We start from the raw sequence: 24379 nt of genomic DNA, 5'->3' as shown, positions 1-24379 counted from the left end.
TAAGGGATATACAAGTCTATTTGGGTCCTCAGCCTCCCAGCCCTCTCTACCACATCATAGCCCCACAGCTGAGTCTTGGCCTCTCGCCCACACCCTCTCCCAAGATCTGTTCATAACCACCTGCCTATCCCAGCATGAAGGACACAGGTAAGTCACATAGGAACTGTGTCTCTACCTTTAAACTTATAGCCACAAACCTACTAGGCAGTATCTACCAGTGCTAACTACAGGTTTGCCTTATGACCACCAATTATGCTCCTTGCAATATACCCAAGGGAAATGAAGGCCTATGGCCACCATCCTAGCAGCTTCATTCATACTAGCCCCAAACTGGCAAAAAACCCCAATGCTCATCAATAGTAGAATGCATAACCTGTGATACAGCCATGCAGTGGAATACTACTCAGCAATGAACTACTGTTACACATAGCACCATGGATGGATCTCTGTCATGATGCTGGGAAGGAAGGCAGACACAAAAGAATCATAGTGTTCGATTCATTTACGTGACATTCAATTACAGGTAAAACTAATCTGTGGTGACAGAGATCAAAATAGTGGCTACCTCTAAGAGTGGTCACTGACTGCGAGGGGGCATGAAAGAGATTTCTGGGGTGCTGGAAATGTGTGCCTTCGTCTGTGGGGCAGGTTCATGGGTACATATGTAAGAATGCATTGACTTGCACACTTAAGATTTGTTCATTATCCTATATACAGTGTAATAAAAAAATAAAACTGTCCACACAAACAAGTGGTTCTTATACATAAACCAGGTCTATCAGAACTTGATTCATCAGCACTGAGCTTCCTGAAAGCTTACAAAAAAAAAAAAAAGAGTCTGTCGAGAATTTTCCCACTGCTTCCCAGCTGCTGGTGTGAGCTTTGATGTAACTGACTGCCGGGGGGGGGGGGGGGGGGGGGAGGGGCGTGACAGATGCCTGTGCTGGTGGCTGTGAGAACCAGGTGTGTGTGGTTGTGTAGGGTGACGGAGCGGACAGTGGATCCCCATGGTGGCTGGGGCAGAGGTGGGACTGGGGTTAGATCTGGAAGGATGCTTGGGTAGGGAGGTAGTCGTGGAATGATCTTAGGAGAGGTGTGGGCGAGATGCCAAGACTCAGCTGTGGGGTCATGATGTGGGAGAGAGGCTGGGAGGCTGAGGACCCGGACACGGCAGTCTGACTGGGTGAGGGCACCCCAACTGACCTCTCTGGGCTTGATTCTCCGCTTGGGTGCAGCACCACAGCCACCTCAAACTCAACAAATCCAAAACTACTCTGACCCTCTGTCTCTGAAAATAAGAACTTCTTCCCAACTCACTCATTTCTATTAGTGGCAACTTTATTCTCAAGATTACTTGCATCTGAATGCACGGGAATAATCTTTGATAATTAATGTTGGCATTACTTCGAGACCCCAACTGGGCAGAATTCAACAGAGGGTTTATTTATGACTAAAGAAAGAGCTCTCTGCTACAATAGAGGGAGGTAGCAGAGGTATGGAACCAGAGGCTGAACATTCCAAAGTTTCTAGTGGCCTCCAAAATGCTGCCAGCGGAGACCCACCCTAGTGAGTTCTGGGCCGGGGCTTCTGTTCACAGTCTGCAACCAGTGGGATGGGGGTGGCGGCAGGAAAGGAGTCCATTTCTGTCTGTGTTCTGTGAACAGTCACCTCATCCACCAAGGGGTGAGGGAGGGAGACAGACATTTCAGTGCATCCTTAGATGGGAAATTCACAACTGTGTTGAAAAACAACTGTCATTTATAGTCCTAAAATATTTCTGCTTGGTGCATGTGTCTGAACATGGCCTGTGCTGCTATAACCAGGATGCAGCCCTGCCTTGGCCTGTGGGTACCATAAAGGCTGACTTGCAAATATTATTAGGCACACGGACCAGCTGTACAGAGGAGCTGATTAATCCCCAGCAGGAACTTCACATGTGGCACGCAGGCCATCTGCAGAGGACACCAGCAGATACATGCCAGGGCTTTCCTGCCTCATAAAAGGGCCAGGGCTGGGCAGACCCTTGGGAGAAATTTTATGAACAGCTGGGCTGCCCAGAGCCTGAAACTGAAGGTCTTTCCCTCCTTGCACATGCACATTAAAAGGTACCCTGAAAAACATTCCATAAAATAAAGGAAAAAAAAAAAAAGGGAATTATGTTCAATTCTCTCTCTTTTTTTCCTACTGACTTGTTTTTGAATTGCTGTCTTGATGAGAAGCAGTTAGCATTGTTCAGGAGGGTACGCCAAGTAGGGCCAGCCCTACCTGGATTCAAATCCTGACCCTGCCATTTATGACTGTGTGACGTTGCACAAGTTACTTAACTTCTCTATTTTTCTATGGTCTCTCTCCCCACTCCTCACATTTGCCCTCTCAGGTCTGGCACTTGGCAGGTTTCTGTGGATGCTCCAGCCCCCCCCCCCTTCCTTCTCTTGCAGGACAGCATTTCTTTTATTCTCCTTGGGAATCTGGGGCCCTACAGGTTTTTTCCCTCCCAGTTCAGTATTCCAGTCCATTTATTGGTTCTTTGTTATCTTTTTCCAGTGTTTGGCATGGTTTTGATGATGTCTGGGAAAGGGAAGAAGATGGAAAAAACCTCAAGAGGGAAGGGTGGGCCCCTTTATTTGGAAATTAAGTAAAGGAAACATGGCACAAAGGGTACAAGGCTGGTCCTTGGAAAGGGGCTCAGGCTGCGATGGGGGAGGTGATGGCAGAGGTGAGGATGCTGCAGGCAGGCAATTGGGACAGCTAAATGGGGAGGGAGGAGGGCCTCGAGGGCCAGGGATGAGCTTCAAACAGCAGTGGGATGTGAGGGGAGCCCAGTGAGGGGACAGAGTGATGGATTCTGCTCCAGGAACTCTCTGCAAACTAAGTACCCAGGGCCTGACAACAGCACCTCTGCCAGCTTCCTCTGCTCCCTGGCCTCAGAAACTTCTCATTTACTGATGGCTTCTGCAGAGCCCAAAGTCCAGGAAAAGGGGAGAAACGGATTCCAAGCCCCTCCCTGCAGCCCCTCCCTATTCCCACATGGAAGGGAGCTCATATCACCCCCAAGATTCTAGTCTTTTCCCAAATCTAACATTCACACCTCACAACCTTCCCAAACCCTCGTCCATGTCTGAGGGTTTGGGACCTGACAGGTGGGCTTCAGGTATGCACCCTCAATTAGGGCCAGTTCTCAGACCCAGTGGCACTTCAGACTCTTTCAGCTCACCCTGCCTCGAAATCACGTCCGTGTTGCTCTCTGGATGATCACTGCCAATCACAGAGGTTACATGCCTTTGATTAGAGACACGGCATGCCAGCCATCTGGCCCTGCACTGTGGTGTATGTGTGCACGCTCAACACGCAAAACGTGCAAGCCTGCTCATAGTGGGGCATTTGGCTCCAGGACAAGAGCTGCCACATGTGGGAAAATCCAGTCAAGCTGTCTGGCCAGCATGCAATTTGCATTTGGGCAGTATCTGTACCAGCCAGGGCCTTGGTTGAAACATTTTTCCTCATCACTTGAGACTGCTGAGAATGTTTCCATTTTCAGAGTCAAATAAAAGGAAGGAAGAATTGGCATGAAATGAAAGAATCCAAAAAAAAAAAAAAAAAAAAAAGAGAGAGAACTTCCAGAGGCGGCCATTGTGAAATCCAATAGAAAGCACTGCCTTGTAATATATTCTGGTCACTGTCCAGCCTTGCTTGGAATAAGAAGAGGCTTTGGTTAAAAACAACAGAAATTTGCCCACACCCCCCAGGTATGAGCAGCATATTCTACATGAGGAGCCTCCTTCATACTTAATTCCACAGCAAGTACCTGGTGACTGCTCTGTGAATATCAAGGAGGAGATAAAATGTACCTAGGAATTCCCTCTCCGGCATCTGGTGCTTTAATAGCACCTGAAAAGTGGCCCCACTGGAGTGGCTGCTGGTTTGGGATGTATTTTATATAAAGGCTAGTATCTATGAATTTGTCATAGGGGTGGGGTGGAGGGAGATGATTAAGGGAGTAGACGCTTTTCAAGAGACTACACTGTTATTTTCCCTCGTCCCTCTGGATCCTCTCTCCATCCTTCTTCTGCTCTGGACCCAAACAGACTGAATCAGTGGGCTCCACTGACCTCCAGCTCTGGCTGGGTTTGGCAGGAGACCTTGAAGCAGGCAGAAGAGTGAATTGGGTATGGATTCCCCAGATCCATGCCTGCCATGTCCCTACTAAAGGTGGCCCTTCCAGCACAGCTGCCTGTTCTGAGTTCCGGGGCCACCCCGTCCCCCCATTCCACTGCTGTTGCTAGCTCTGGGACACTGCAGCATACCCTGTTGCTTTTCCTAAACCCTGCCCATACCTTTGTAATTAACTCCTTTATTAAATTCTCCAATTTGAGTGTACCTGCTGTTTCCTGCTGGGATTTTGACTGATTGAGTGATGGGCTGTAACTTGACTGATCCCTTGCCTTTCCACAGCCCTCTTTTTTCCAAAGGCAAATCCCCCAGGCCTGGCGGCTGTGAGGAGGGTGGCGAGAGTCAGGGGGACCTGGCAGCTTTCACTCACTGAAAAGCAACATCAAATCCACATATCGAACCCACTGTAGTCTCCCACCTGCAGGGCTGTCAAATTCCTGCCAGATCAAGGAGAAAATACCCAGCGGAGCAGACATTTCAAAGGTTTTCCGGAGGAAAGGAAGGTAAGGAGGGGGAAGGGCCAGGCAGCAAGGTCTGAGGTTGTGACCACAAGCCGTCGTTGGAGTGCCCACCTTGTCTTGCTGTGTACTCGTTGTCTTCGATCAATCGGGCCAATCCAAAGTCAGCAATCTTGCATATTAGTCCATTCCCCACCAGAATGTTTGCTGATCGCAGATCTCTGTGGATGTAATTCATGCGCTCAATGTAAGCCATTCCTGCAGCAACCTGTGGAAACCCGGGGAACAGGACACACGTTACACCATGACACGATGTACTCACACGTCGTGGATTCTAAGGCATGAATCAAGGTATTGCGGAGCCTACCTGTGCTGCCATGTCCACAAGATTTGGTAATTTCAGAGCTCTTCCTTCTCCGTCTTTTAAGAAATCAAGTAAGCTTCCTATAGACAAAACACAGAGCCATCTCAATTTACTCTGAAAGATAAAAATTCTCAGCAGAGGGCTGTATTTGGTTTCCTTTTGAAGTAGAGTAATTGGGTGAACTGTTGCCATCAATGAAAAGAAAAGGCTTATACAGAAAATGAGGGTAGAAAAAAAAATCTATGCATTGAAGGGCAACAATTTTACCTTTTAAAAATGAAGGATGTTGACTCCCTAAGTCTACGACAAAAATTTGATAAAACTAGGAGAAACGGGACTTAGTCGCCCTTTATGTCATAAAAAGGAACAAGTGAAGAAATGTATCACTTCAAACTCATTCCCGAATCAGCCTTGCACAAAGGAGTGAGGTGGGAAAAACACAGCTCCAGACCAGCGGTAACAGCACACCTGGGAGCTTCTTAGAAATGCAGATTCTCAGGCCCTATCTAAGACCCACCGAACCAGAAACTCTGGAGGTGGGTGCCAGAAGCCTGTGTTTTAAGGAGCTCCCCAGGTGATTCTGATACACAGTAAAGTTTGAGAACCAGTGGCCTAGCTTATGTGTAGATTTTACATCAAGAAAAGAGTAACTGAAGAATACAGGGAGTGGCAGAAAGCTCCCCCTAATTAGATAACAACTAGCTAACTCTAACTCAGACTTCTGAAGCAAAACAGCTATAGCTTCAGCGACATTATTAAAACATAGCCTAAGGAGGTTCAGAACCAACACGGAGGCTGAAAGGATCATTTTCAGAGGCGGAAGGCTCATGACGGTCATGGGTGATTTTTATTTCATGCTTTAATCACAAAGTTATTTACCAAACAGCCCTGGATACAAAGGGCAAATAATTTGCCAGGAAAAAAAAATCCAAGTATATTTTAAAAGAAAGTATGTGGAGAAGAAAAAGTACTGTGAGGTCCTCTGGTGTGCAATGCGTTGCCTTTGAAGGCTGTTTCTTGTTTGGCTCATCATTTTTCCAAAACACAGTGATCTTTGGCCTTATCCTCAGCAATATTGCTTTGATTAGAAAGAAAGAGGACAGGGGAGGGATGGCAATGAGAATGAATGAGAATAAAATACTCTTTAAAAGCATGTCATTTCTTTATCTGCTGTTTAAAAAGAGAGCTGACAGATGTGGCCTCTCTCTCTCAGCCGACTCTGAGAATAAACCTTCCCCACTACGTGGGACATGACTCCCAGGGGTGTAAGTCTCCCTGGCAACATGGGACAGGACTCCCAGGGATGAGCCTGGCCCTGGCATCGTGGGATTGACAATGCCTTCTTGACCAAAAGGGGGAAAAGCTGTGGCTAAGAGATTTCAAATTGAGCCGAGAGGTCATCCTGGAGGTTATTATTACTCTTATTCTTATAGATGTTCCTTTTTAGTTTCTAGTGTATTAGAATAGCTAGAAGGAAATACCCGAATCTGTTAAACTGTAATACAGTAGATTTGTTGATGATATCTTGATGATATCTTGATGATAGTATAACTATATAGCTTTTATTGGTGACTGTGTGATTGTGAAAACCTTGTGACTGACACTTCTTTTATCCAGTGTATGGGCAGATGAGCAATAAAATAAAGACAAAAAAATATATAAATAATAGGGGGGACAAAGGGTATGGGATGTTTTGAGTGCTCTTCTTAATTTTAATTTTTTTCCTTATTTTGGAGTAATGAAAATGTTTAAAAATTGATTGTGGTGATGAATGCACAACTCTATGATGATACTGTAAGCTACTGATTGTATTCTTTGGATGGATTACATGGTGTGTGAATATATCTCAAAATTGCATTAAAAAAAAGAGAAAGAAAAAAAAGAAAGCTGACAAAAGAAGAAGAAGAAAAAAAAGAAAGCTGACAAAAAAATAAAATGTCAATGTGATGGAAACTAAACTTAGCCCAGAGACCAGTGTCAGCTGTTAACTCGCCCTGCAAAAAGGAAATTTAACAGAAGCCTCTACATTCAAAATAACAGCAAAGTATCAAGGCCCTCCGCACCAGCCACCCTCCCTGCCAAGTGAAAAATGAGTATTTTAATTATGAAGAGGAGCTTGAATTTCTGACATGTTGCAGCACACAAAAGGTATTGGGTTTTGCAAGGATTTGGGGTCTGTTTTTAAAATGTTTTCATTTATCAGCGCACAATTGGTGCTTCCTGATTGGAATGCTTGATTCTTGCAGAAAGTGGGGAAAATGCAAGCAGGCAGCTCCATTCCTCTCCCTGTGCAATAACCCCTGAGGTCACCGTGGAGGAGGGCGATAGTGGGGCTGGGCGATGTGGGGCCTAACCTTTATTCATATACTCGGTGACAATGTAGATAGGCTCCTCAGAGACCACCGCGTAGAGCTGGACTAATTTGTCATGCTTCAACTTCTTCATGATCTGGGCTTCCTCGAGGAAGGATTCAGGGGACATTGTCCCTGGTTTGAGAGTCTTTATGGCTACTTTTGTGTTTCCATTCCAGGTACCTACAAATATCCCACAACATTAAGTCAAACCTAAGATTTGCTTATGACGGAAGAAAAAATTTTTTAACCAAAAGCTATTTGCATATTGTTAGATTTTAAGTTAAAAAAATATACAGTTTTTGAGGAGCAAAAACAATCAATTGGTAAGGATTCTGTCAAGTATTTTCAAAGGAAAAAAAAATACCTTTACTTATGGGACAGTTAATAATTTTTTAATGTTTTTCCTTTTTTCCGATATATACCACTCTCCTTTTCTGGTTTGGCCATGGAATTACAAATTGATCACCAAAGCTCCCATGCTTTCTTCACATTGCACAATGATGGAAGTCTGAGAGTTAGAAAAGCCTTGGGGCCATCCAACAGCCATTCCTCAGGTGGTAGAGTAAGCATGGAAAGAACTGGATTAATTTCCATTTTATGGGAGAGTGTCCTTTAAAAGAAAATATGGCAACACACCTGAGGATGTTTGGAAATTACTTGTAAACTTTTAATTGTCTGTAATGGATGAGCTACTTGACGGGTCCTTTAAGAGTTGAGTTAAGCATGCTGCTAAGCACTGGCAAGAAGTTCACACTCTACTTGCCAATGCTTCAACCAAGTAAGGAAAAATTCCTCAGGTTTACTGATGGCCAGCCACAATAAGAACAACTTCTATCAGCTAGACTGGAAAAATTAAACAGCAGCTAAGAGGGAACAGAAATATTAAAACTTAAAAAAATGTCAAAAAATTTTAGATCTGGAGGCAAGGTTTGGTTTAATACCATCATCAGTTACCTCATCTGTAAAATTACAGGAATGGAACTGGATTACCTTTTGAGTCTCTTAAAAAAAAAATTTAGGTTCTATATGTATTCCATTATTAGTCTTATGACCTTGAATTATAGCTATTCATAAGGGGGAAACAAAAATCTGCTAAGTTAAATTATATTACTTTCTATTTGAAAAAGAAGGCTGGTTTAAATTAAGATTTGTTTTCATATTCAGTGTAATCAACTTTTGAATGAAAAAGTTCTCCAAACTGGAGCAGCTATTATTACCCCATTAGATTACAACATGAGCTCTACAAAAATATAAATTCTGAAAGAATAAGTGGATTAAAGAAGAGTTCATTTTCAATCTCTTAAAATATTTGACCATTAAACATAAATGGGAAATTTCACAATTTGTAACTGATCTTTTGCTGAGTGTTCGCACCCCCAATTTTTACATATAGTAAGAACTTCATCTCTAATTTAAACAACCCTGTTAATTACACAGGCATTGAACCCCAACACTGAATACCACAAAATGATGCTTCATGTCCAGTGGGAAACAAAATCTTAATGGTAATTGTAGAGATTAAAAGACGATAATTATCATATTTGAAAATAAATTCATATAGGGTCCAATTCTTTCTGAGAGTGTGTGGTTTGATTAAAATCCTTAGATCCCAGAACTTCAACACTCAATCCTATAGATGAGAGAGGAAGGCTGGACCTACACATTTCACTATATTTGAGTAAAAGTCTAGAGAGAGAGGGACAAAATAATGTGGCTTCTGAAAAATGATAATAATGATAATAGTTATTATAATGGCTAATACATATAACATATGTGCTTGAGGGTATGTATGTGTATCTATATCTATATGTCTACACATATCTATTTATTACTACATGTCAGGTTCTGTTGTAAGTGTTTTGAACATATTAACTCTGTTAATGAAAACCACACCTTGACACCCACACACCCTCACGTAACAGGTACTCATCTATACTGTTTTTAATGGGCTCTGAGGAAGGAGGAATCCACAAGCATTGCAATGAAATATTCTCGTTCTGACAGATGTTTTTGGTTGGGACCTAAAGCACCCAAGGAAAGCTGCAATTGGCCTAAAGGGTGTTACAAAAGCACTGGGGAGAACCCAGTGCAGTTCGCCTTATCAATGACAACCAAATTAAGAGAAGCATGAGTCTACTGAGCACCTATTATGTGCAAGGTATTTTAAACAAATTGTCCATGTAATCCTCAAAACAACCCTATGAAGGAGGTATCATTCCAATTTTACAGATGAGGGAACTGAGGCTCAAAGAGGTTAATAAGCCACTTGTCCATGGTTAATCAGCCAGTAAACATTCAGACCCAGGCTCACTGGGCAAGGAGCCCATGGTCTTTCCTCCAGCAGCCCATCTACATCATCTTACCTTTCTGTTTCTTAGGAAGAGGAAACACCAGATTCATACTGTATTGGTTTCCTGTTCTGTGGGTGTCTGAGTTAACCACATGAAGTACGATGGAAGAGCACAGCAAGGAATCACCAAACTGAAAACCTAGACGGCCTGTGCCCATCTAGCTGTCCAGGTTAAATGTGTTGGTCCAAAAGGCCGTGTATGGAGATGTGTGTGTTTTTTTCAAAACCGTCCTTTTAATTGGCTCTAAGATGCAGCCAAAACAAAATGTGCCCTCTGCCTTACCAAGCCACACTTCAGCGAAACACCCCTGACCCAGCTTCTTCTCCAGAAACAACGAATCACGTGTAACTTCCCAAGCATCTTTAGCCAATCCAGAAGTTTGTGGGGTGTAACTCGATGCAATCACAGTTAAGTTAAAACACAAACCATCAGCTTTCTCTACAGGAGAGGGAATTAATAAAGAAAACACAGTCCTTATAATCCATAGTCATGCATGCACTAGGAAAGATGGAAGGTGACTTGACCATTAGGAAGAAACTGAGTTTATTAAAACATTTGCAGTTCAAAATGAAGGGCAAACCATTTTATCCAGGCTGGGACATTCCTTGTACCATTTACTGGCTGATAAACTGAAGCTCAGGTAATAGTACAATTTTAGCCATCTGTCAATCTTGACCACTTACTATCTCTTTTCTAGAAATTCCAGAATTCTGAAATCAAAATCAAAATCATTATTCCCCACTGTTAGTACTTCAAACTCTCCTCCTGGTCATAAAGTCTTTATTTTCACCTTCCATCTTTGATGTTTGGGATTTCTCAAACGAGGAAGCTAATAATAGAAAAATAATTGAGTCTCAGCATACCCATCCATACTTCCCCAAACTGCCCATTTCCCAGTCTCTTGATCAGCTGCAGGGATTCTCGAGGGATTTCCCAGACATCTTTGGTTTTGACAGACAGATCGGTAAGCCTCGGCATCCCTTTGTGACAGGGAACTACTAGGCGGCAGCAGAGACCTGCGGCTCTCTCTGACGGAGCAGGGATGGAGACAGCGGCAGGAGAAGGGGAGAGAAGAGCAGAACACATGAAACAAAACACTCACAGGCACACAAACGCATACCAGCCGGTGCACAGTGTGTCTTCAGAACAGTGCTGCATCAGCAGAGAACTACACACATCTTGCAACATTGGACACCACACATTGAAACATATTTATTTGAGGTAGAATAGGAGACAGTTTAAATATAAACTATTCTATACCCCCAGATATAATACAGTCTCTTTCTATATTAAATATAATCTGTTTTGGCTTCTGCACTCACTAAGTGAGAAAAACATTTTTAGTCCATTGTGCTAATAACATGTGTTCTGGAATTATGAAAATACCCCCATTTCAAAAGGTACATTTAGACTACAGAATGTCAGATGACTGTCCTTTCCCCTCCTCTAATATCTAGAGTACCCAGGGGATTGGAGATCTCCTTGCTATGAATGCAAGGAAAATTATACCTTTAGTACAGGGTTCCTCTATAAGACATTAGATTGTTATAAACTAGTAAGGATGAAGATTATACCTGGCAGGGGAAATAAGAGGTCACATTTCTCTAGTGATTTCTTTGGCATTCTAACTGAGTCTCTATTCTGCCAGTCAGATACTCTCCCACTGCTTCTTTAATATTTTCCATTAAAAAAAAAACTCATTAACAGTCTCCGACGTATAATTTAGGAGCCTGATATGAAAGGAGAAAGAATGGAAACAAAAATTTGCAGAAACTCAAGGATGTGAAAGAACTCTATTTTCTATGAATAAAGAAGGAAAAAAATAGTTATCACTTAGTGGTTATTTAGAGATTTTTGTTTTGTTCTGTTTAAAAAAGTATGCTTTTTAGAATCTAATAGTGGTAAGGAGAAAGTGCCTAAATTTCAAGTTGAAAATCAGTCAGAAGAGAAGAGGTAACAAAGAACAAGGAATCAGGGAAGTGACAAAAGCTGCACAGAGCCTGGCTGTGAGGTGGGCAGACACCCCACCCCTCCCACACCCCCCTGGAAGCCTCCAGGGAAAGCAAATGTGGGGTTGCCTTTTCTCCAGGAACTTGCTGTAACTTAACTTTTATTCCTTTCTTTTTGATGGAATCAGGTTCTGAGATGTTTAGGCAGGGAATTATTTATGTGTCAATATTTCAAAGGCATTTTATTGCATGAGAGAGGGGGAAGAGGAAAAGCCAATAATAAAAATAAATCTAACTCAAGATGGATTTTTTTTTTTTTTTTTGAGATTTAAAAAAGACCTCTTGCTCTTCATATTGCTTCTCTCCTTTCAGCTTTACGATGTTATTAAGGTGCCCTTCCCCACACAGTATTTTCAAATGACCCAAACTCTAGGGACCCTGCTGATGTTTGGCTGTAATGAAATACATTTCAGCATTTGAACAACCCCTACAACATGCAGTCATTTTGAATATATCACTTAAGCTTAGGGAGATATTCTGCTCCATTTCTCCCAAATATCACATAATTCACATAAACAAAGTTACCCAATATCCTACTCAACTAATATTCCAAGTGCTATTAATTTTTTCAGTTGCTCATTAGAGCCCAAGATCATTATACTGGTTTTCTTATTGTCAAAAGATTGCTTTTTTTGTGCTAAAAATTCTATACATTTTTTAAATGAATGTGCATAAAGCAATAGTAAGAGGTCAAATCACGTACTATTTTGGGGGCTTGTCTTTGTCCTGTAGAACAATACAAAATGTATACATGGGTGGAACAAAACTACAGGGCTTAATAGGAGATAGATCTATGCCTGTACATGTATGTTTAGATCTATATCTGCATGTGTGTATGCAACATAAAGTAGGATATACTTTCTAATCTAGGGAAAGAAAGCAATTATTTTAATGAATTGCACATAAAACCAAATTCTTTAATAAAATGTACAAATTGCATGTCTGAACATCTAATAATTGTATGTTCCCAGGAACGACAAAATAGTGGTGACATCTGGGTGTTAGGACAGAGACTGACTGATCTACTTTGTAAAGTTTAATTGACATGACAGATGACATAGCCATAATAGTTGTGGGTCACTTAAGTTTATGTCTCGTTAGGGAGCAGGGTATTGGTGGGGAAGCAGAACACGATAAATGAAACGCAAAATTCATCGGGTCATGAGAATGAAACGTACGTGCATGCAGCGATTCCTGCAACAGTGCTGAGAGCGTAAAGTGATGGCAGAAACACAATATCCCCACAGCAGTCCCCACCCAAGCGCCCTTTGGAGACCACTCTCCATCTTCTTTTCATGGCTTCTGAATTACATAGTGCAAGGGAATGGGGAAAGGTATTTGCTTTTAGGATGAAGATAAAAAGATGAACAAGTTTTAAAATCTAAGCTATTGCTTTCTACTTGGGGAACTGGAATGTTATAGAAGCTACTGACAAACATAATGGAACTAATAATAACTATGTTAGAACAACAGCAAGAAAACCTACTCAACCCTTTAGGGGCTGGAAAATAAAAATACTGTCTGGTGACTTTGTACATGTCGGTTGCATGGCTTTCCTCTGCCTTTCCCATTTCCTGCTCTGGGCCCACCCGCTCCCCAGTGTCTGTCTGAACGGTTGGTAGCTAATTAGAATTAACGTTTACCTGAGTAATGCTGTACAAGCTGCTGAAGTGTTTCAAACTGGGCCCGGGTGGTAATATAGTATCCGCCATTGTCAAGTTTGCGAATTTTATAATGTTTGACGTGGTCTCCTTTCATATCATCCCAATCACGGATGGAAAGTGAATAGGCACCTGGGTAAGTACATAAAAGCATTAGCAGTTCCAATCACTTTGAGTACTGTTTGCTTTTTAGGACTCATGCACTGAGTATTCTGATTAACAATTATCAAAGGGAGACAGGCATGCAGCATGCACATGTACATATAAACATACTCAACATTTCTACTCAGTACATAGAAAGAAAACACCTCTTGCTTTCATGCAAATGTCAGATGATATTAGCACTAAAATGATGCTACTCTTGAGACTAGAAGCTTCTTCGATTTTTTCTAAAATACTCTATTCAGCAGAGTTGTGTTGCCTAATACGGCAATACGGCATAGACACAATTTTCCCTGGGCAAGATCAAGGGAAGCACCAAGATTCACGGCTGAGCTTGCTTTCTTGTCTCCTTTACCCAGGGGCATCACGGGAGATAGGCACCGCTGCATGCACAAAAGAAATCTGAGGATTGTTTCTCTAGAAGTGAGCTTCAAATTTCTGCTCCACAACACTGTTTATGGAATCAGGTAACAGTGTCTGGTAGATAAAGCTAGAAGGCCACACCTGCCTCTGCTCCCCCCCGCCCCTTTACCCGTCTCTTGTGGGCTCTAAAGAGTAGTTAAATAATGAAAAGGCCAACAGTTATAGGAAAAGAAGTAAGGCCCTCAGTTACTAAAAAATGAAACGAAACAAAACAAAAGACCAAAAGAAAAGCAAAAATAACCTGAGTAACTAAGAGTTTCAGAAAATCTTAATTCTAATGGACTTGTGAAAATTCTATGATCTATGTGCCCAGAGGAGGGAAGCTACACTGCCCCTGCATTGGAAGGAAAGCCTTGATTTTGAGCCTCTGTAGTTTTTTTTTGGCACTGTCTGCAGTTCTAAAGCCTGGAGGGAAAACTGAAAACAGGACTTCACTAGCAAGGTAGGGAGGATATGTGCCATTTAAAAATCCTTGTACATTTGCGATAAGCCTTTTCATCCCTTCCGACTAATCCACAGATTTGAATGACAAGCCAACTTCTTCAACTCGTTATCTTACCTTTGGTGGTTTCACTCTCACGGATAAGAAAGGTACCTCTTGGGTTTCCAAAGGACAAAAGCTGTCTCTCAGCATCTTTTCGGCCAAGTTTTCCAAAGTACCACCTTTAGATAAGATCAAGGAAAGGAAACATTTTGTAACAATCATTTTAAAAACTGCAATAGGGGTTGGCTCTTTTGTCCATTAATACTCTTGTCTCTGATTTTGTTCTTAGCCTTTTCCCATATATATTTTCCTAGTTCATCCAGTTTCCTTTCCATCTATTCCTGATTCTACCCCTAATCCATCAGATTTGAATTGTGGACCATTTTCTTTTCCTCCAGAGATGACAAGAACTAGGCTGTGATAAAACTGCTACCTGCATGCACAAAAGGAGAAATCTAAGATCTTGTTTTGAGATGGCAACTGCAAGACTCTTCCCATGCTCATCGACAAGACCCTCGATTTCTGAGCATAATTATAACCTCTGGGAAACAACACAACTCAGTCTTAGTGTATATAAAGATCATTAATCAAGACTTTTTTTAAAAAGTGAAAAGATCAGTCAGAATGGATATGTATTTATTCATATTATATTTATAAAAAGTAAATCCTACCCCTAATTTGAGATTACTGCTGCCCTTGGATGCTTGTTTCCATTTTTAATTCTTATCCAGCAGGTGTGAGGACTTGGATAAATAAAAGGCATTTAGCAAGCATCTGGATTGGGATCTGCCACATGTCTTCTCTTTGCACAGCTGCAGGGACTGGTTACTGTGCACTTTTGATCTGTGCAGTCAATAAGCATGTCCTTAAAAATGCCCTGGCGTTGTAGACATTTTAATATTCTCTCTGAAAAAATTAACAACCCTCCACCCATTCCACCTGAAGAGGCATCACACCAAGTCACCTTTGTGATTTGCCTTTTCTCTTCTCCCCACATCTCAAGCCCTCACCATTGTTTGGCAGTTAGCAGTTCAGCCCTTTGTTCTGAATGAGCAGCAGGTGCTCCAAGGACCCAAGAGAGAATTCTGGGGCCTTCCATTGGAATTTGTTCCTAGGAACAATTTTTAGAATATTCCACTGTGAAAAGATTCAGTTTCTAAAATGAAATTTCAGTTCATTATACTTGAACATACCTATTAATGGGTTCATTGTCAAGTTCTTTTGTGAATGAAAGAGCTTCTCTGCAGATAAGAAAAGACACACTGCATGTTTACTCCTCAGTGCCTTTTAAGGGTACCAAACTGTGAAAACCCCTGTCCTAGCACAAGTTGGTATAAAGAGAACTACACCAATTATTTGTGAAAAATGGCTTTCTGGGTTTGTATTAATAGCCCAATTAAAATACTGTGTAATAACAGTTCTAACAATGGACTGTAACAAAGCAGTAATATTTTAAGATAACAGTAATTAATTGCATATGTCAAATCACAGACATTACTTTAAAAATATGGTATTTTGGTCCTCAAAAACAAAATATTTTAAAAACTGACCATTCTAAATATAACTTAAATATATAGCTGGTAGCTTCTCAGTTATACAAAAGTCATGCTCATTTGGGTGGTACCTTTTATTCTGAAAGAACAAAAAGATGTTTGCAAATCTGCCCTAATATAAAAAATCAGTACAAATTCCTTTATTCTCTGATGATGAGACACCATCAGTAAAAGAAAAAAACCAAAACAAAACAGCTCACAACCACTGAATATTTGAGAATAGGAAACAAAACAGCTTCTTGGAGGAAATACAAAGGAATTAAAGACTAGAGATGATCCAGCTGGGAGTTGGCCAAGGTGTGGCACCAAATCCTCCTGGTATTGCTTAAACAAACCCATGGCACAATTAAACACCAGAGCCAAAGGCTGGGCTCCGTGACTGCTTTCCTTGGCTCCCTTTCTGGGGAGGCGAGACTACCTGTGCTGGAGAGGAGAGGCAGATTCCCCGGTGCCAGGGAAGAGGCTGGTTTCCGGGTCTGGGACACCAGTGCCTGGCCTCCCTTCTCCTCAGAGCAGAGGTCAGGGCCAGCACACCGGTCACTCGGACAGGTCTCTACTCCGGAAGGGCCCGTTAACCACCCCCAGGTGGGGGCAAGGAACAATGGTAATCCCTTCCAGAGCCCCTCAGCCTGGTGACTGCCCACCTGAACTGCTGCCAGTGGCCTCCTTGGGCCGAGTAACTGCCAGTCACTATTTATTATAGAAGAAACCAAAGGAAATCCCAAATGTAACAGAAAGACCACTTGAAATCCATCACCCACAGTGCTTCCCAAATTGTGGGACACACACTGAAGGAGAGATTCTTTTATCTGGGGCGTGCACAGGGCACTGGTGAGGAAGGTTTGTCTTTTCAGTGCTCTTTTAATATTTCTGATTCCAACAAGAAGAAATAGCTCAGTGTGTGTTAACAATTATTTGTCTCTCTAATAGAGAGCAGACTGCAGGGTAAGAACCTTGGGTTGGCAAGAATATACGCTCTAGTTAGAATTTCACCATGTTTTCATGGTTACTTCCTGCCTATGGCAAGTAACATTGGGTTTTCATTTAGGGTACCAATATAAAGTTAACTTTTAAAATAAATGGAAGTTTTGAAAAGGTAAGCAGACCCAAAGAATGAAATTAAATTAGTAATAGTACCAGTATTACATAGTTATGGCAAAAACCAAGGCATAAAGCCTGGGAAACACAGCATTACCATATTTGCTCAACCCTTAGACACTCTAATGAATTTCTTCTCCCCTCTGCACAATGTTAATGGCACTTTGTTGTGGCAACTAACTTTTAGAAGCAAGTAGTTTAGTGAGAAACAATAAAACAAAACATACTCTTCTGCCTGGATGGAGTCAACTGGGGCCACATAATTGCTGGGAATGTAACCCGTCTCTCCAGTGGTCAAGGAGCGTGCTTCCCACCAATCTCCTTCCCTGCAGAGAAAAAGAAGAGAGAGAAAGACGTGAATAGACGGCAGTTTAAATGCTTTGCAGTCACAGGTTTAACACCACCGGCTGTAGATGGCTGTCTCCTGGTCATGTACCAACTGATTTCTCCAGCCTTTCTCCGTTTCGCTAAACTCCAACAGAACCCCAGAGGAGGTCAGAGGGTTTGCCATCTGAAGAATCCAGGAGTTGAACCCCGTTTTCTTTCTTGCCTTATTTTTGAATTGAGATGGCAGAACCTGATCATGAGAAAGCATTTTTTCTGGAAGTTGGAGGCTTTATGCTTGGGAAGAGTCCTCAATTTGGACAGGGGAAGGGGATCCCAGCCTCAGAAGGAAAAGCACCACCCATGCAGATCATCTGAAGAGGTAGCCTGTTAGGAGCCCCAGGAAGGGATGACAGCCTATTCTGAATACCTGCCTTCCTTGCTCTCCAGAAAATGGGGAAGATGCAACTTTCAGCATGTAGAATGATAAAGACTGTGACGGGAAAAGCCTTCGTCAGACATTATTAACCTGCAGATATTTCATGAAAGATTTGTGGCACTGAGCTGAGTCTGATGGGTGGGAGAAAAAGGGTGGGTGTACAAGTGCAGGGGAAGAAAAATTCACTTAGTCATATTACTACATGTTTCCAAATACCCCATGAAATAACAGTAGTGTCTCAATCCGTGCAGCAACCAGAGCTGTGGGTGGAAGGATGCGCGTATGTATGTTCGGGGCGGGGGGGAGGGGGGCACACAACACCACTCTCAGCTTATCACAAATGAGTCAATTAAATGGTTAAAGTTCACATGCACAGACTGATGTTGTTTTATGTGTGACAAAGAGCAGGGATGGTTAGCAGATGGAGCTGGGGCTTGTAACTCTGACATCTACTGAGTATCCCCAGACTCCTCAACCAGCCTGGGGTCAGGAGTGGGAGGGGAAAGGGAGGACACCATTGCCCTTGAGCAAATTGAGATCTCTCAGCCTTCTGATCACTAGGGCTGAACGATAGGGCCAGCACCAGCGCCCTCTCTCCTTCCTTTTTTGGTCCTTGGAGGCAGCAAGAGAAACCCCAGGCCTTTTCTTTCTTTCTTTCTTCTTTTTTAAAATCACTTTCTAGCTGGGCTCTGTGTCAAAGCTCTCAGCCAGGGAAGAAAATGTATTGGCTTTTAGCCCTGGTAAAGGTCCTCCCCAGGCTGATTTAATTAGGTGGAGAATAACCAGCCTCCAGCATTAAACTCAGGCCCAGCTCCAGAGTCCCATTCTCTAAAGACCGGTTCTCTGGGCAAGGCAACCCATGCACAGGAGTCCAAATAGGATTTCATAAAGCAGTGGAGCAAATGGTGACCAGCCAACATGGGCTGGAGGTGCAGTTGTGGGAAAATGCACTCCGAACAAGTAACACAAGAAAACAGGGTGTTGGCAAAGGTTTTTTTTAAAACTTCTGTTTTAATTAGTTTCCCAAGTTCTCCTCTTTCACCCAATTAAACAAATTTAAATAGATAAATCAATCAAAAGAAGGGAGTGATTGTTCTTATACCCAGAAAACCCTTACATTTAGCTCACGTATAGATTTTTATTATGAAATATTTTATACATACAAAAGAATATACATATATGTGACTCACGAAATGAACACCTGCGAACCCATCGCCACCTTAGAGCTAGGTCACTACCACTGGTGTGGAATCTACACTGCTACTTCCCTATCTCATCCCCTCAGGCTCAGATTTTATGAAATTAAAAATGTTAATATTTTAACAGCTTAGTACTGGTGTTATTTTTATGCTCCGCAAAAGAAATACATGGAGTTGTAAGTATATCATCGAAGTATGTATGTGGAAGTTTTTTTTTTCTACTTTTAAACACTGAATGTGTTTAACGGAAAATGGCTTTGGACAAATTTTACTGCTGAGAAATGCCACTAGATGGAGACATTTCATTATAAAAAATAGCAATACCCATCACACCCTTTCCCTCTTCCTCTCCCCCCCATCCCAGAGCTCACTGACGTGCTTTCACACACACACACACACACACACACACACACACACACACACACACACATCACCTGGGAAATGCTCCAAAATGGTGAGGAAAAAAAAATTAAGTGTTTGTAGCAGAGGATTATTTTTTAATGCTAGATAACCCTCATCAAGTTCGTTCTAATTTATTTAAATTAAGAAAAAAGAAAGGTTAGCATCAATTTAAGTGAACATGGGAATGCCAATGGGGCAGGGAGCCAACACATTTTGCTGCAGGCTGGGACAAACCAAGTCTTATTCAGGTGATTTGACATTAATGAGGTAATTTCCAATTCAAATCCAGAGCTGACTATCTCATTTTCTTCTAGGCACTGAAACAGTTTAGAACAGATTAGAATCCAACTATCAGCTCATTGTGAAATTATGTATCAAGAATTCATGATTATCTCGTAAGTGATGCCGTTAATCTCACAAAGGTTTTCAGTTACTTATGGGAAAGATAAAATACTTGATTTTTCCTTCTCTAGGCCAGCTGGGGTCACTTTTTCCATCAAAGGAGACATGAAGTGACAAGGACTCAATGTATTATGTAGTAAACCTCACACATTGTGTCCCGAGAGGCTGGTAGAGACTCAAATAATCCAACAAAGAAGTCTGTTGAGCAAATTAAATATCTTTTTCAATACATGAGAAGCACTGATTCACCTACAAAATGATACATTCTTTACAAATCATTCATGTTGATTTAGAAAAAGAGACTAGATTAGAAAAAAGAAATATCTTTTATTTCCTTACTTGAGTTATTGTGGGTAAATAGCATTTAATTATTAAAGCTGCATTTCTTTAAACAGTTCTTATAGTCCAGATATTTCAGTAATTGTGACTTGGTGAGATCTTCTTTAATTGTAATTAACATGCTCTGATTCAAATATATGATTTAAGCCCTGGCTCTGGTTAAGAATGCCTTTCAGATTTTTATAACAGTTTCCCCTGCTTCTCTAATTAAAAGACTTGTTAAAAGAGCCTGTCCTTAAATCCTCTCTATCCTCAATCCCCAAAGATGCTCACCGGGCTTGTGATCCCAGGAACGAGGGGGAGAGGGTGGTCTCTAGAGCCCTAATGGAGCCAGGAAGGGGCCCCTGCCAGCAGAAATCAGCTTCCATCTGCCCTGCCACGGAGCACTTTTATTATAAATGCTGTATTCTTTCTAAATTTGGCCAATGCCCACCTTCCTTTCAGACAGCATATCCATAACAATTTTATCAAAGGTTTGGGTGGGGCTCCCAAACCAGGGTTTCTCCTTACTGTGATGAAAAGAAGCTTTAAAGGAGTCACTGGTCCAGGCAATCAAACCACCCCCACTCTGTACAAAACATTTATGATAGTTTAGAGTCATTGTTTCTAGATGGCAAATCACTAATTACGAGATGTGAAAATAGGGAATGGAATAGATGAACTGAAATATTTTACAAAAAACGGGTTCAAGCTGAATAATGCCCAACTATACTACCGTGAGCATGGACAATAGGCCCTGGGCCTCTGGGAGCCCCCGCCTGCCTGACCCTGCAGGGCTGCAGTGCCACGTGCTCTGGGCACAGGCATACACGGTCACATGGTCGCTGCTGCACTTTAAAACACAAAAGCCAGCCCCTGCCTCTGCCTCCTGATAGGGGAAGGGAGTGGGAGGACACGCTGGCTGGGAGTGTGGCAGCTGCCTCAGCCCAGCAGGGCCCCATCCCTCCCCACCTTTCAGCACCAGAGGCGGGAGAGGCTGGGGGAGGGAAGGAGACGTGGGCCATATGGTTCCTTATTATTGCTTTGTTTTTCCTTCCATGGTTTTCTCTTCCCTGTTATTACCCTTGGCTTCACGATATTGTATTTGTGACAAAAACCTTATTTTTCCCCCACAACCTTGAAGAAGGGCATTTAACTTGGCACATGGGATAAGGAATTCCACTGATGAGAACAATAAGCGAAAAAAAAAAAAAAACTGCAATATTTTCTACTAAGAAAACAGGGTCAGAGGCTCAAAGCTTTCTGTAAACGTCAAAGGCCATGCATGAAAATCACAAAATATAGATTGCGAGAGGTTAGTTCTTCCTTCAAGGTTTCTCCAAAATTTCAATTTGATGACAATACTGTTCCCATTCAGACCAACAAAGGAGGAAGTCAGGAATTTGACTTTGGCAAGGACTGGCTTTCCCAGCGCCCGCAACCTTTTGAGAAACCCACTTGCAGTGTGCTACTTCCTACTGCTCCTTAGCTTTTTGCCTTTCAGTGTTTATAAACGGTTTTCAAATTTCTAACCAACCTTGGCATTTCGGGAACATTGCATAAAACAGGAAGTGAAAGTGGGTTGTATTTCAGAATTCAGAGTTAGTAGACAATGACAAGAAGCATTCATGTGAGAACCAAACAATGAGAGATGCTTACAGTTGAGAATTAACAGTAAGGAATCATAAATGAGCATAACTCTGAGCCAAATCCCCTCATTCTCCACCTCCCAGCCCACCTTTCCAAACTGTCAACCGGCTGGAGCAGTTCCACACCCTGTGGTGGGGCGAGCCAGCCCTTCACAAGGCCAAACCGGACACTGCAGCCAGGATTCTGTCCACACATCGCAGCCTCGGCTCAGCCTCCTGCTGCATTCAGACAGTTCCCACACCTGAGCCTCTGGCTCCTCAGGTGTAAAATGAGGACTATGATACATACCTCGTCCAGTTGTGAAGAATAAATAAGAACATTTCTAACTTAGCACATGGCTGGCACATAAGGCCCCTTCAATAAATGGCAGCTATTTACTATTTTAAAATAGGTCTGCGGTGAGGTGGGCTCAGAGGAGGGGGCAGGTGATGTTCCCTTTCTTGAGCTGGCTGCTGATGGCACAGGTGTGTTCAGTTTGTGACGCTCCGCAAACGGTATCCTTGTGGAACATGCACTTCTTTGCATGTATTTCAAGAAAAGGTTAAACAAAAAACCCACCCACACTCCTGCAAATGATAACGATAATCATAATAATAATAATAAAAAATGCTGTGGCTATATAGACAGTGAGTATCTTCTGATGTCTAGAAGAAAGCTATTGGCCGCTTACGGGAAGAGCTCAGTTCTTGCTGTCGAAAGGGGCCATATTCCCAGTGGATGAGCCTGGGAGTGGGAGGTGGGAAGGGCTGGACTTCCCAAGGAGGCCATTTCCAGGGCGGGCTGGAGGGAGTTTCTTGTTAAAAGAACCACTTCTCTTCCCTGGATGTGCAATGTGAGCAAGGCAGCCTCTTGCTGCCCTTGCTTGCTTGCTTGGTCTCTTGGCAAAGCCAAAGCGCAGGCTTAATGACCTTCTCCCATCGTGAAATCCAGTTTGCTCAGAGAGCAGAGCAGAGAGCAATTCAGACTTGGCTACACAGGAGAACTTCCCGATCTGCCCCAGCCGCCAGGTGGCATTCTTTCCCAACAGCAGGGGGGTGCTCACAAGGAATAGTTGCGGTATGGGCAGGAGGCCTGTCTTGCTGGCATGGGACCCCACCATTTTCTTCAGAATCTGGATTTTTCCAGGGGACCCTAATCCACACACACTGCCTCAACCTAACAGAGGCAGTATCTAGAAACCACTGGGAAATAGGGAACCCATAGTTAATCTTCCGAACCGAGATGATTAAGTTGAAGATTTGAAAAGAATTCTCGCTGCTGAAATTTCCCCACTGCCTGTTTACTTGTTGCTTCTAATGACCACATTGAAAATGTGTACATCGCAGGAAATCTCCTTCCACCTCGCAAAGATTTTGGTCAAATGCAAATTTTCATTATGGGGAAATGCCTCCATAAACTTGGCCAATCCAAATGTTTAGTAGTATTGAAAACAGAAGGAATTTGTTGCTGGCTTTAAGTGCGGGCTTAGCTAGTATAACATCTGCAATGTGAAGAAAATCTCTAGGCCGGGGGTACATGACGCGAATACCAAATTTTGTGCAAATCTTCTGAAACTGCAGATTTGTGGAAGGGGATGCTACTGCTTTTACAAGCTTTTAAAAAAACAAACAAACAAACAAAAAAAATTGATCTGGACACCAAAAGGTCCCCTGTACATACAGTGTCATAAAATAAAGCATACTGGGTTTTGCCTGTTCTTTTCTAAAATGATATTCCTGCAAATGACCAAATTTAGCAAACGTTCTTTTTAGCATTTAGATATCAGAAAAGAGGCAGATTGATAACACAAGAAACCTGTCTTGAGTTGAAAGGCATGCATGTCTTCCCCCTCCCTCGCCAAACTTACGAGCTGTTCAATATTTGAAATTTTTCCCCTTTGTGAAAACTCAGGTCATCTTCTGTCCGTGCTTCATAGTCATAAAGGGCCACAAACAGGGTCACTCCTGACAAAACAAAACCAAAAGAGAAGACACTATTAAACAAGGGAAACAATTACAAGAAATTAAATTCTCAAAATTTACATCTAGTCAGCACTGATAACATGATGCAGTGTTGTAATTAATGTGTGAAAACCTGTGTCACAGAGTTGTATTTATGCCTCGGTCATCATAGGGGAAGCATTATTTGATCTGACTAAAACCTGGAACTGAAGGGCCTGTATCCGTACACCTAAAGTTCTTGGGAAGAGACAGCTATTAATATCTTGCCCCAAACCAAAGGGCAGCAATTACAGACACCCTTTATCTGAGGCACATTCTCCTCCACTCACGAGCCCATGTTAGGTTCTTGGCAAAATGGATCATTCTTTCCCCTGGTATAAGAGTAATGTGTAATATAACAGGAAACTCCTGCAGCTTGGGGGGACTTTAGGGAGACCCCTCCTTGGCATTTGCAGTTGTTCTTGCAAAGTCTGCAGCAACTTGGTCCTTCTACCCAAAATTGACTCCCCCTCCCTTGCTCTCTTCTCCCTTGAATTCACCTACCATCATGCTGTCTTGCAGTAATCACTCTTTCTCACATCTATTAAATGTCTTCTCATCTAGCTGATTCTCCAAAGG

The 24379-nt window shown here is 42.3% G+C and overlaps 1 protein-coding gene across 4 annotated transcripts in view; it reads right to left on the bottom strand.

Moving 5' to 3' along the window:
- FYN (FYN proto-oncogene, Src family tyrosine kinase) overlaps nt 1–24379 on the bottom strand; it is a 214984-nt gene that overhangs the window by 29196 nt on the left and 161409 nt on the right. For 2 of the 4 annotated variants that reach the window (XM_037844767.1, XM_037844768.1), the window contains 8 exons: nt 23668–23764; nt 17315–17413; nt 14512–14615; nt 13350–13499; nt 10561–10725; nt 7347–7526; nt 4996–5072; nt 4743–4896 (listed from right to left, as the gene is read on the bottom strand). In XM_037844767.1, coding sequence (XP_037700695.1) covers nt 4743–4896; nt 4996–5072; nt 7347–7526; nt 10561–10725; nt 13350–13499; nt 14512–14615; nt 17315–17413; nt 23668–23764 — 1026 coding nt within the window. Of the gene's footprint in view, nt 1–4742; nt 4897–4995; nt 5073–7346; nt 7527–9979; nt 10136–10560; nt 10726–13349; nt 13500–14511; nt 14616–17314; nt 17414–23667; nt 23765–24379 lie in introns of all 4 variants that reach the window. The other 2 variants (XM_037844769.1, XM_037844770.1) reach the window with 2 other exon arrangements.

Source organism: Choloepus didactylus, chromosome 7, assembly GCF_015220235.1.
Source record: "Choloepus didactylus isolate mChoDid1 chromosome 7, mChoDid1.pri, whole genome shotgun sequence".
Lineage (NCBI taxonomy): Eukaryota > Metazoa > Chordata > Mammalia > Pilosa > Megalonychidae > Choloepus > Choloepus didactylus.
This window is presented reverse-complemented; position numbering and strand designations above follow the sequence as displayed.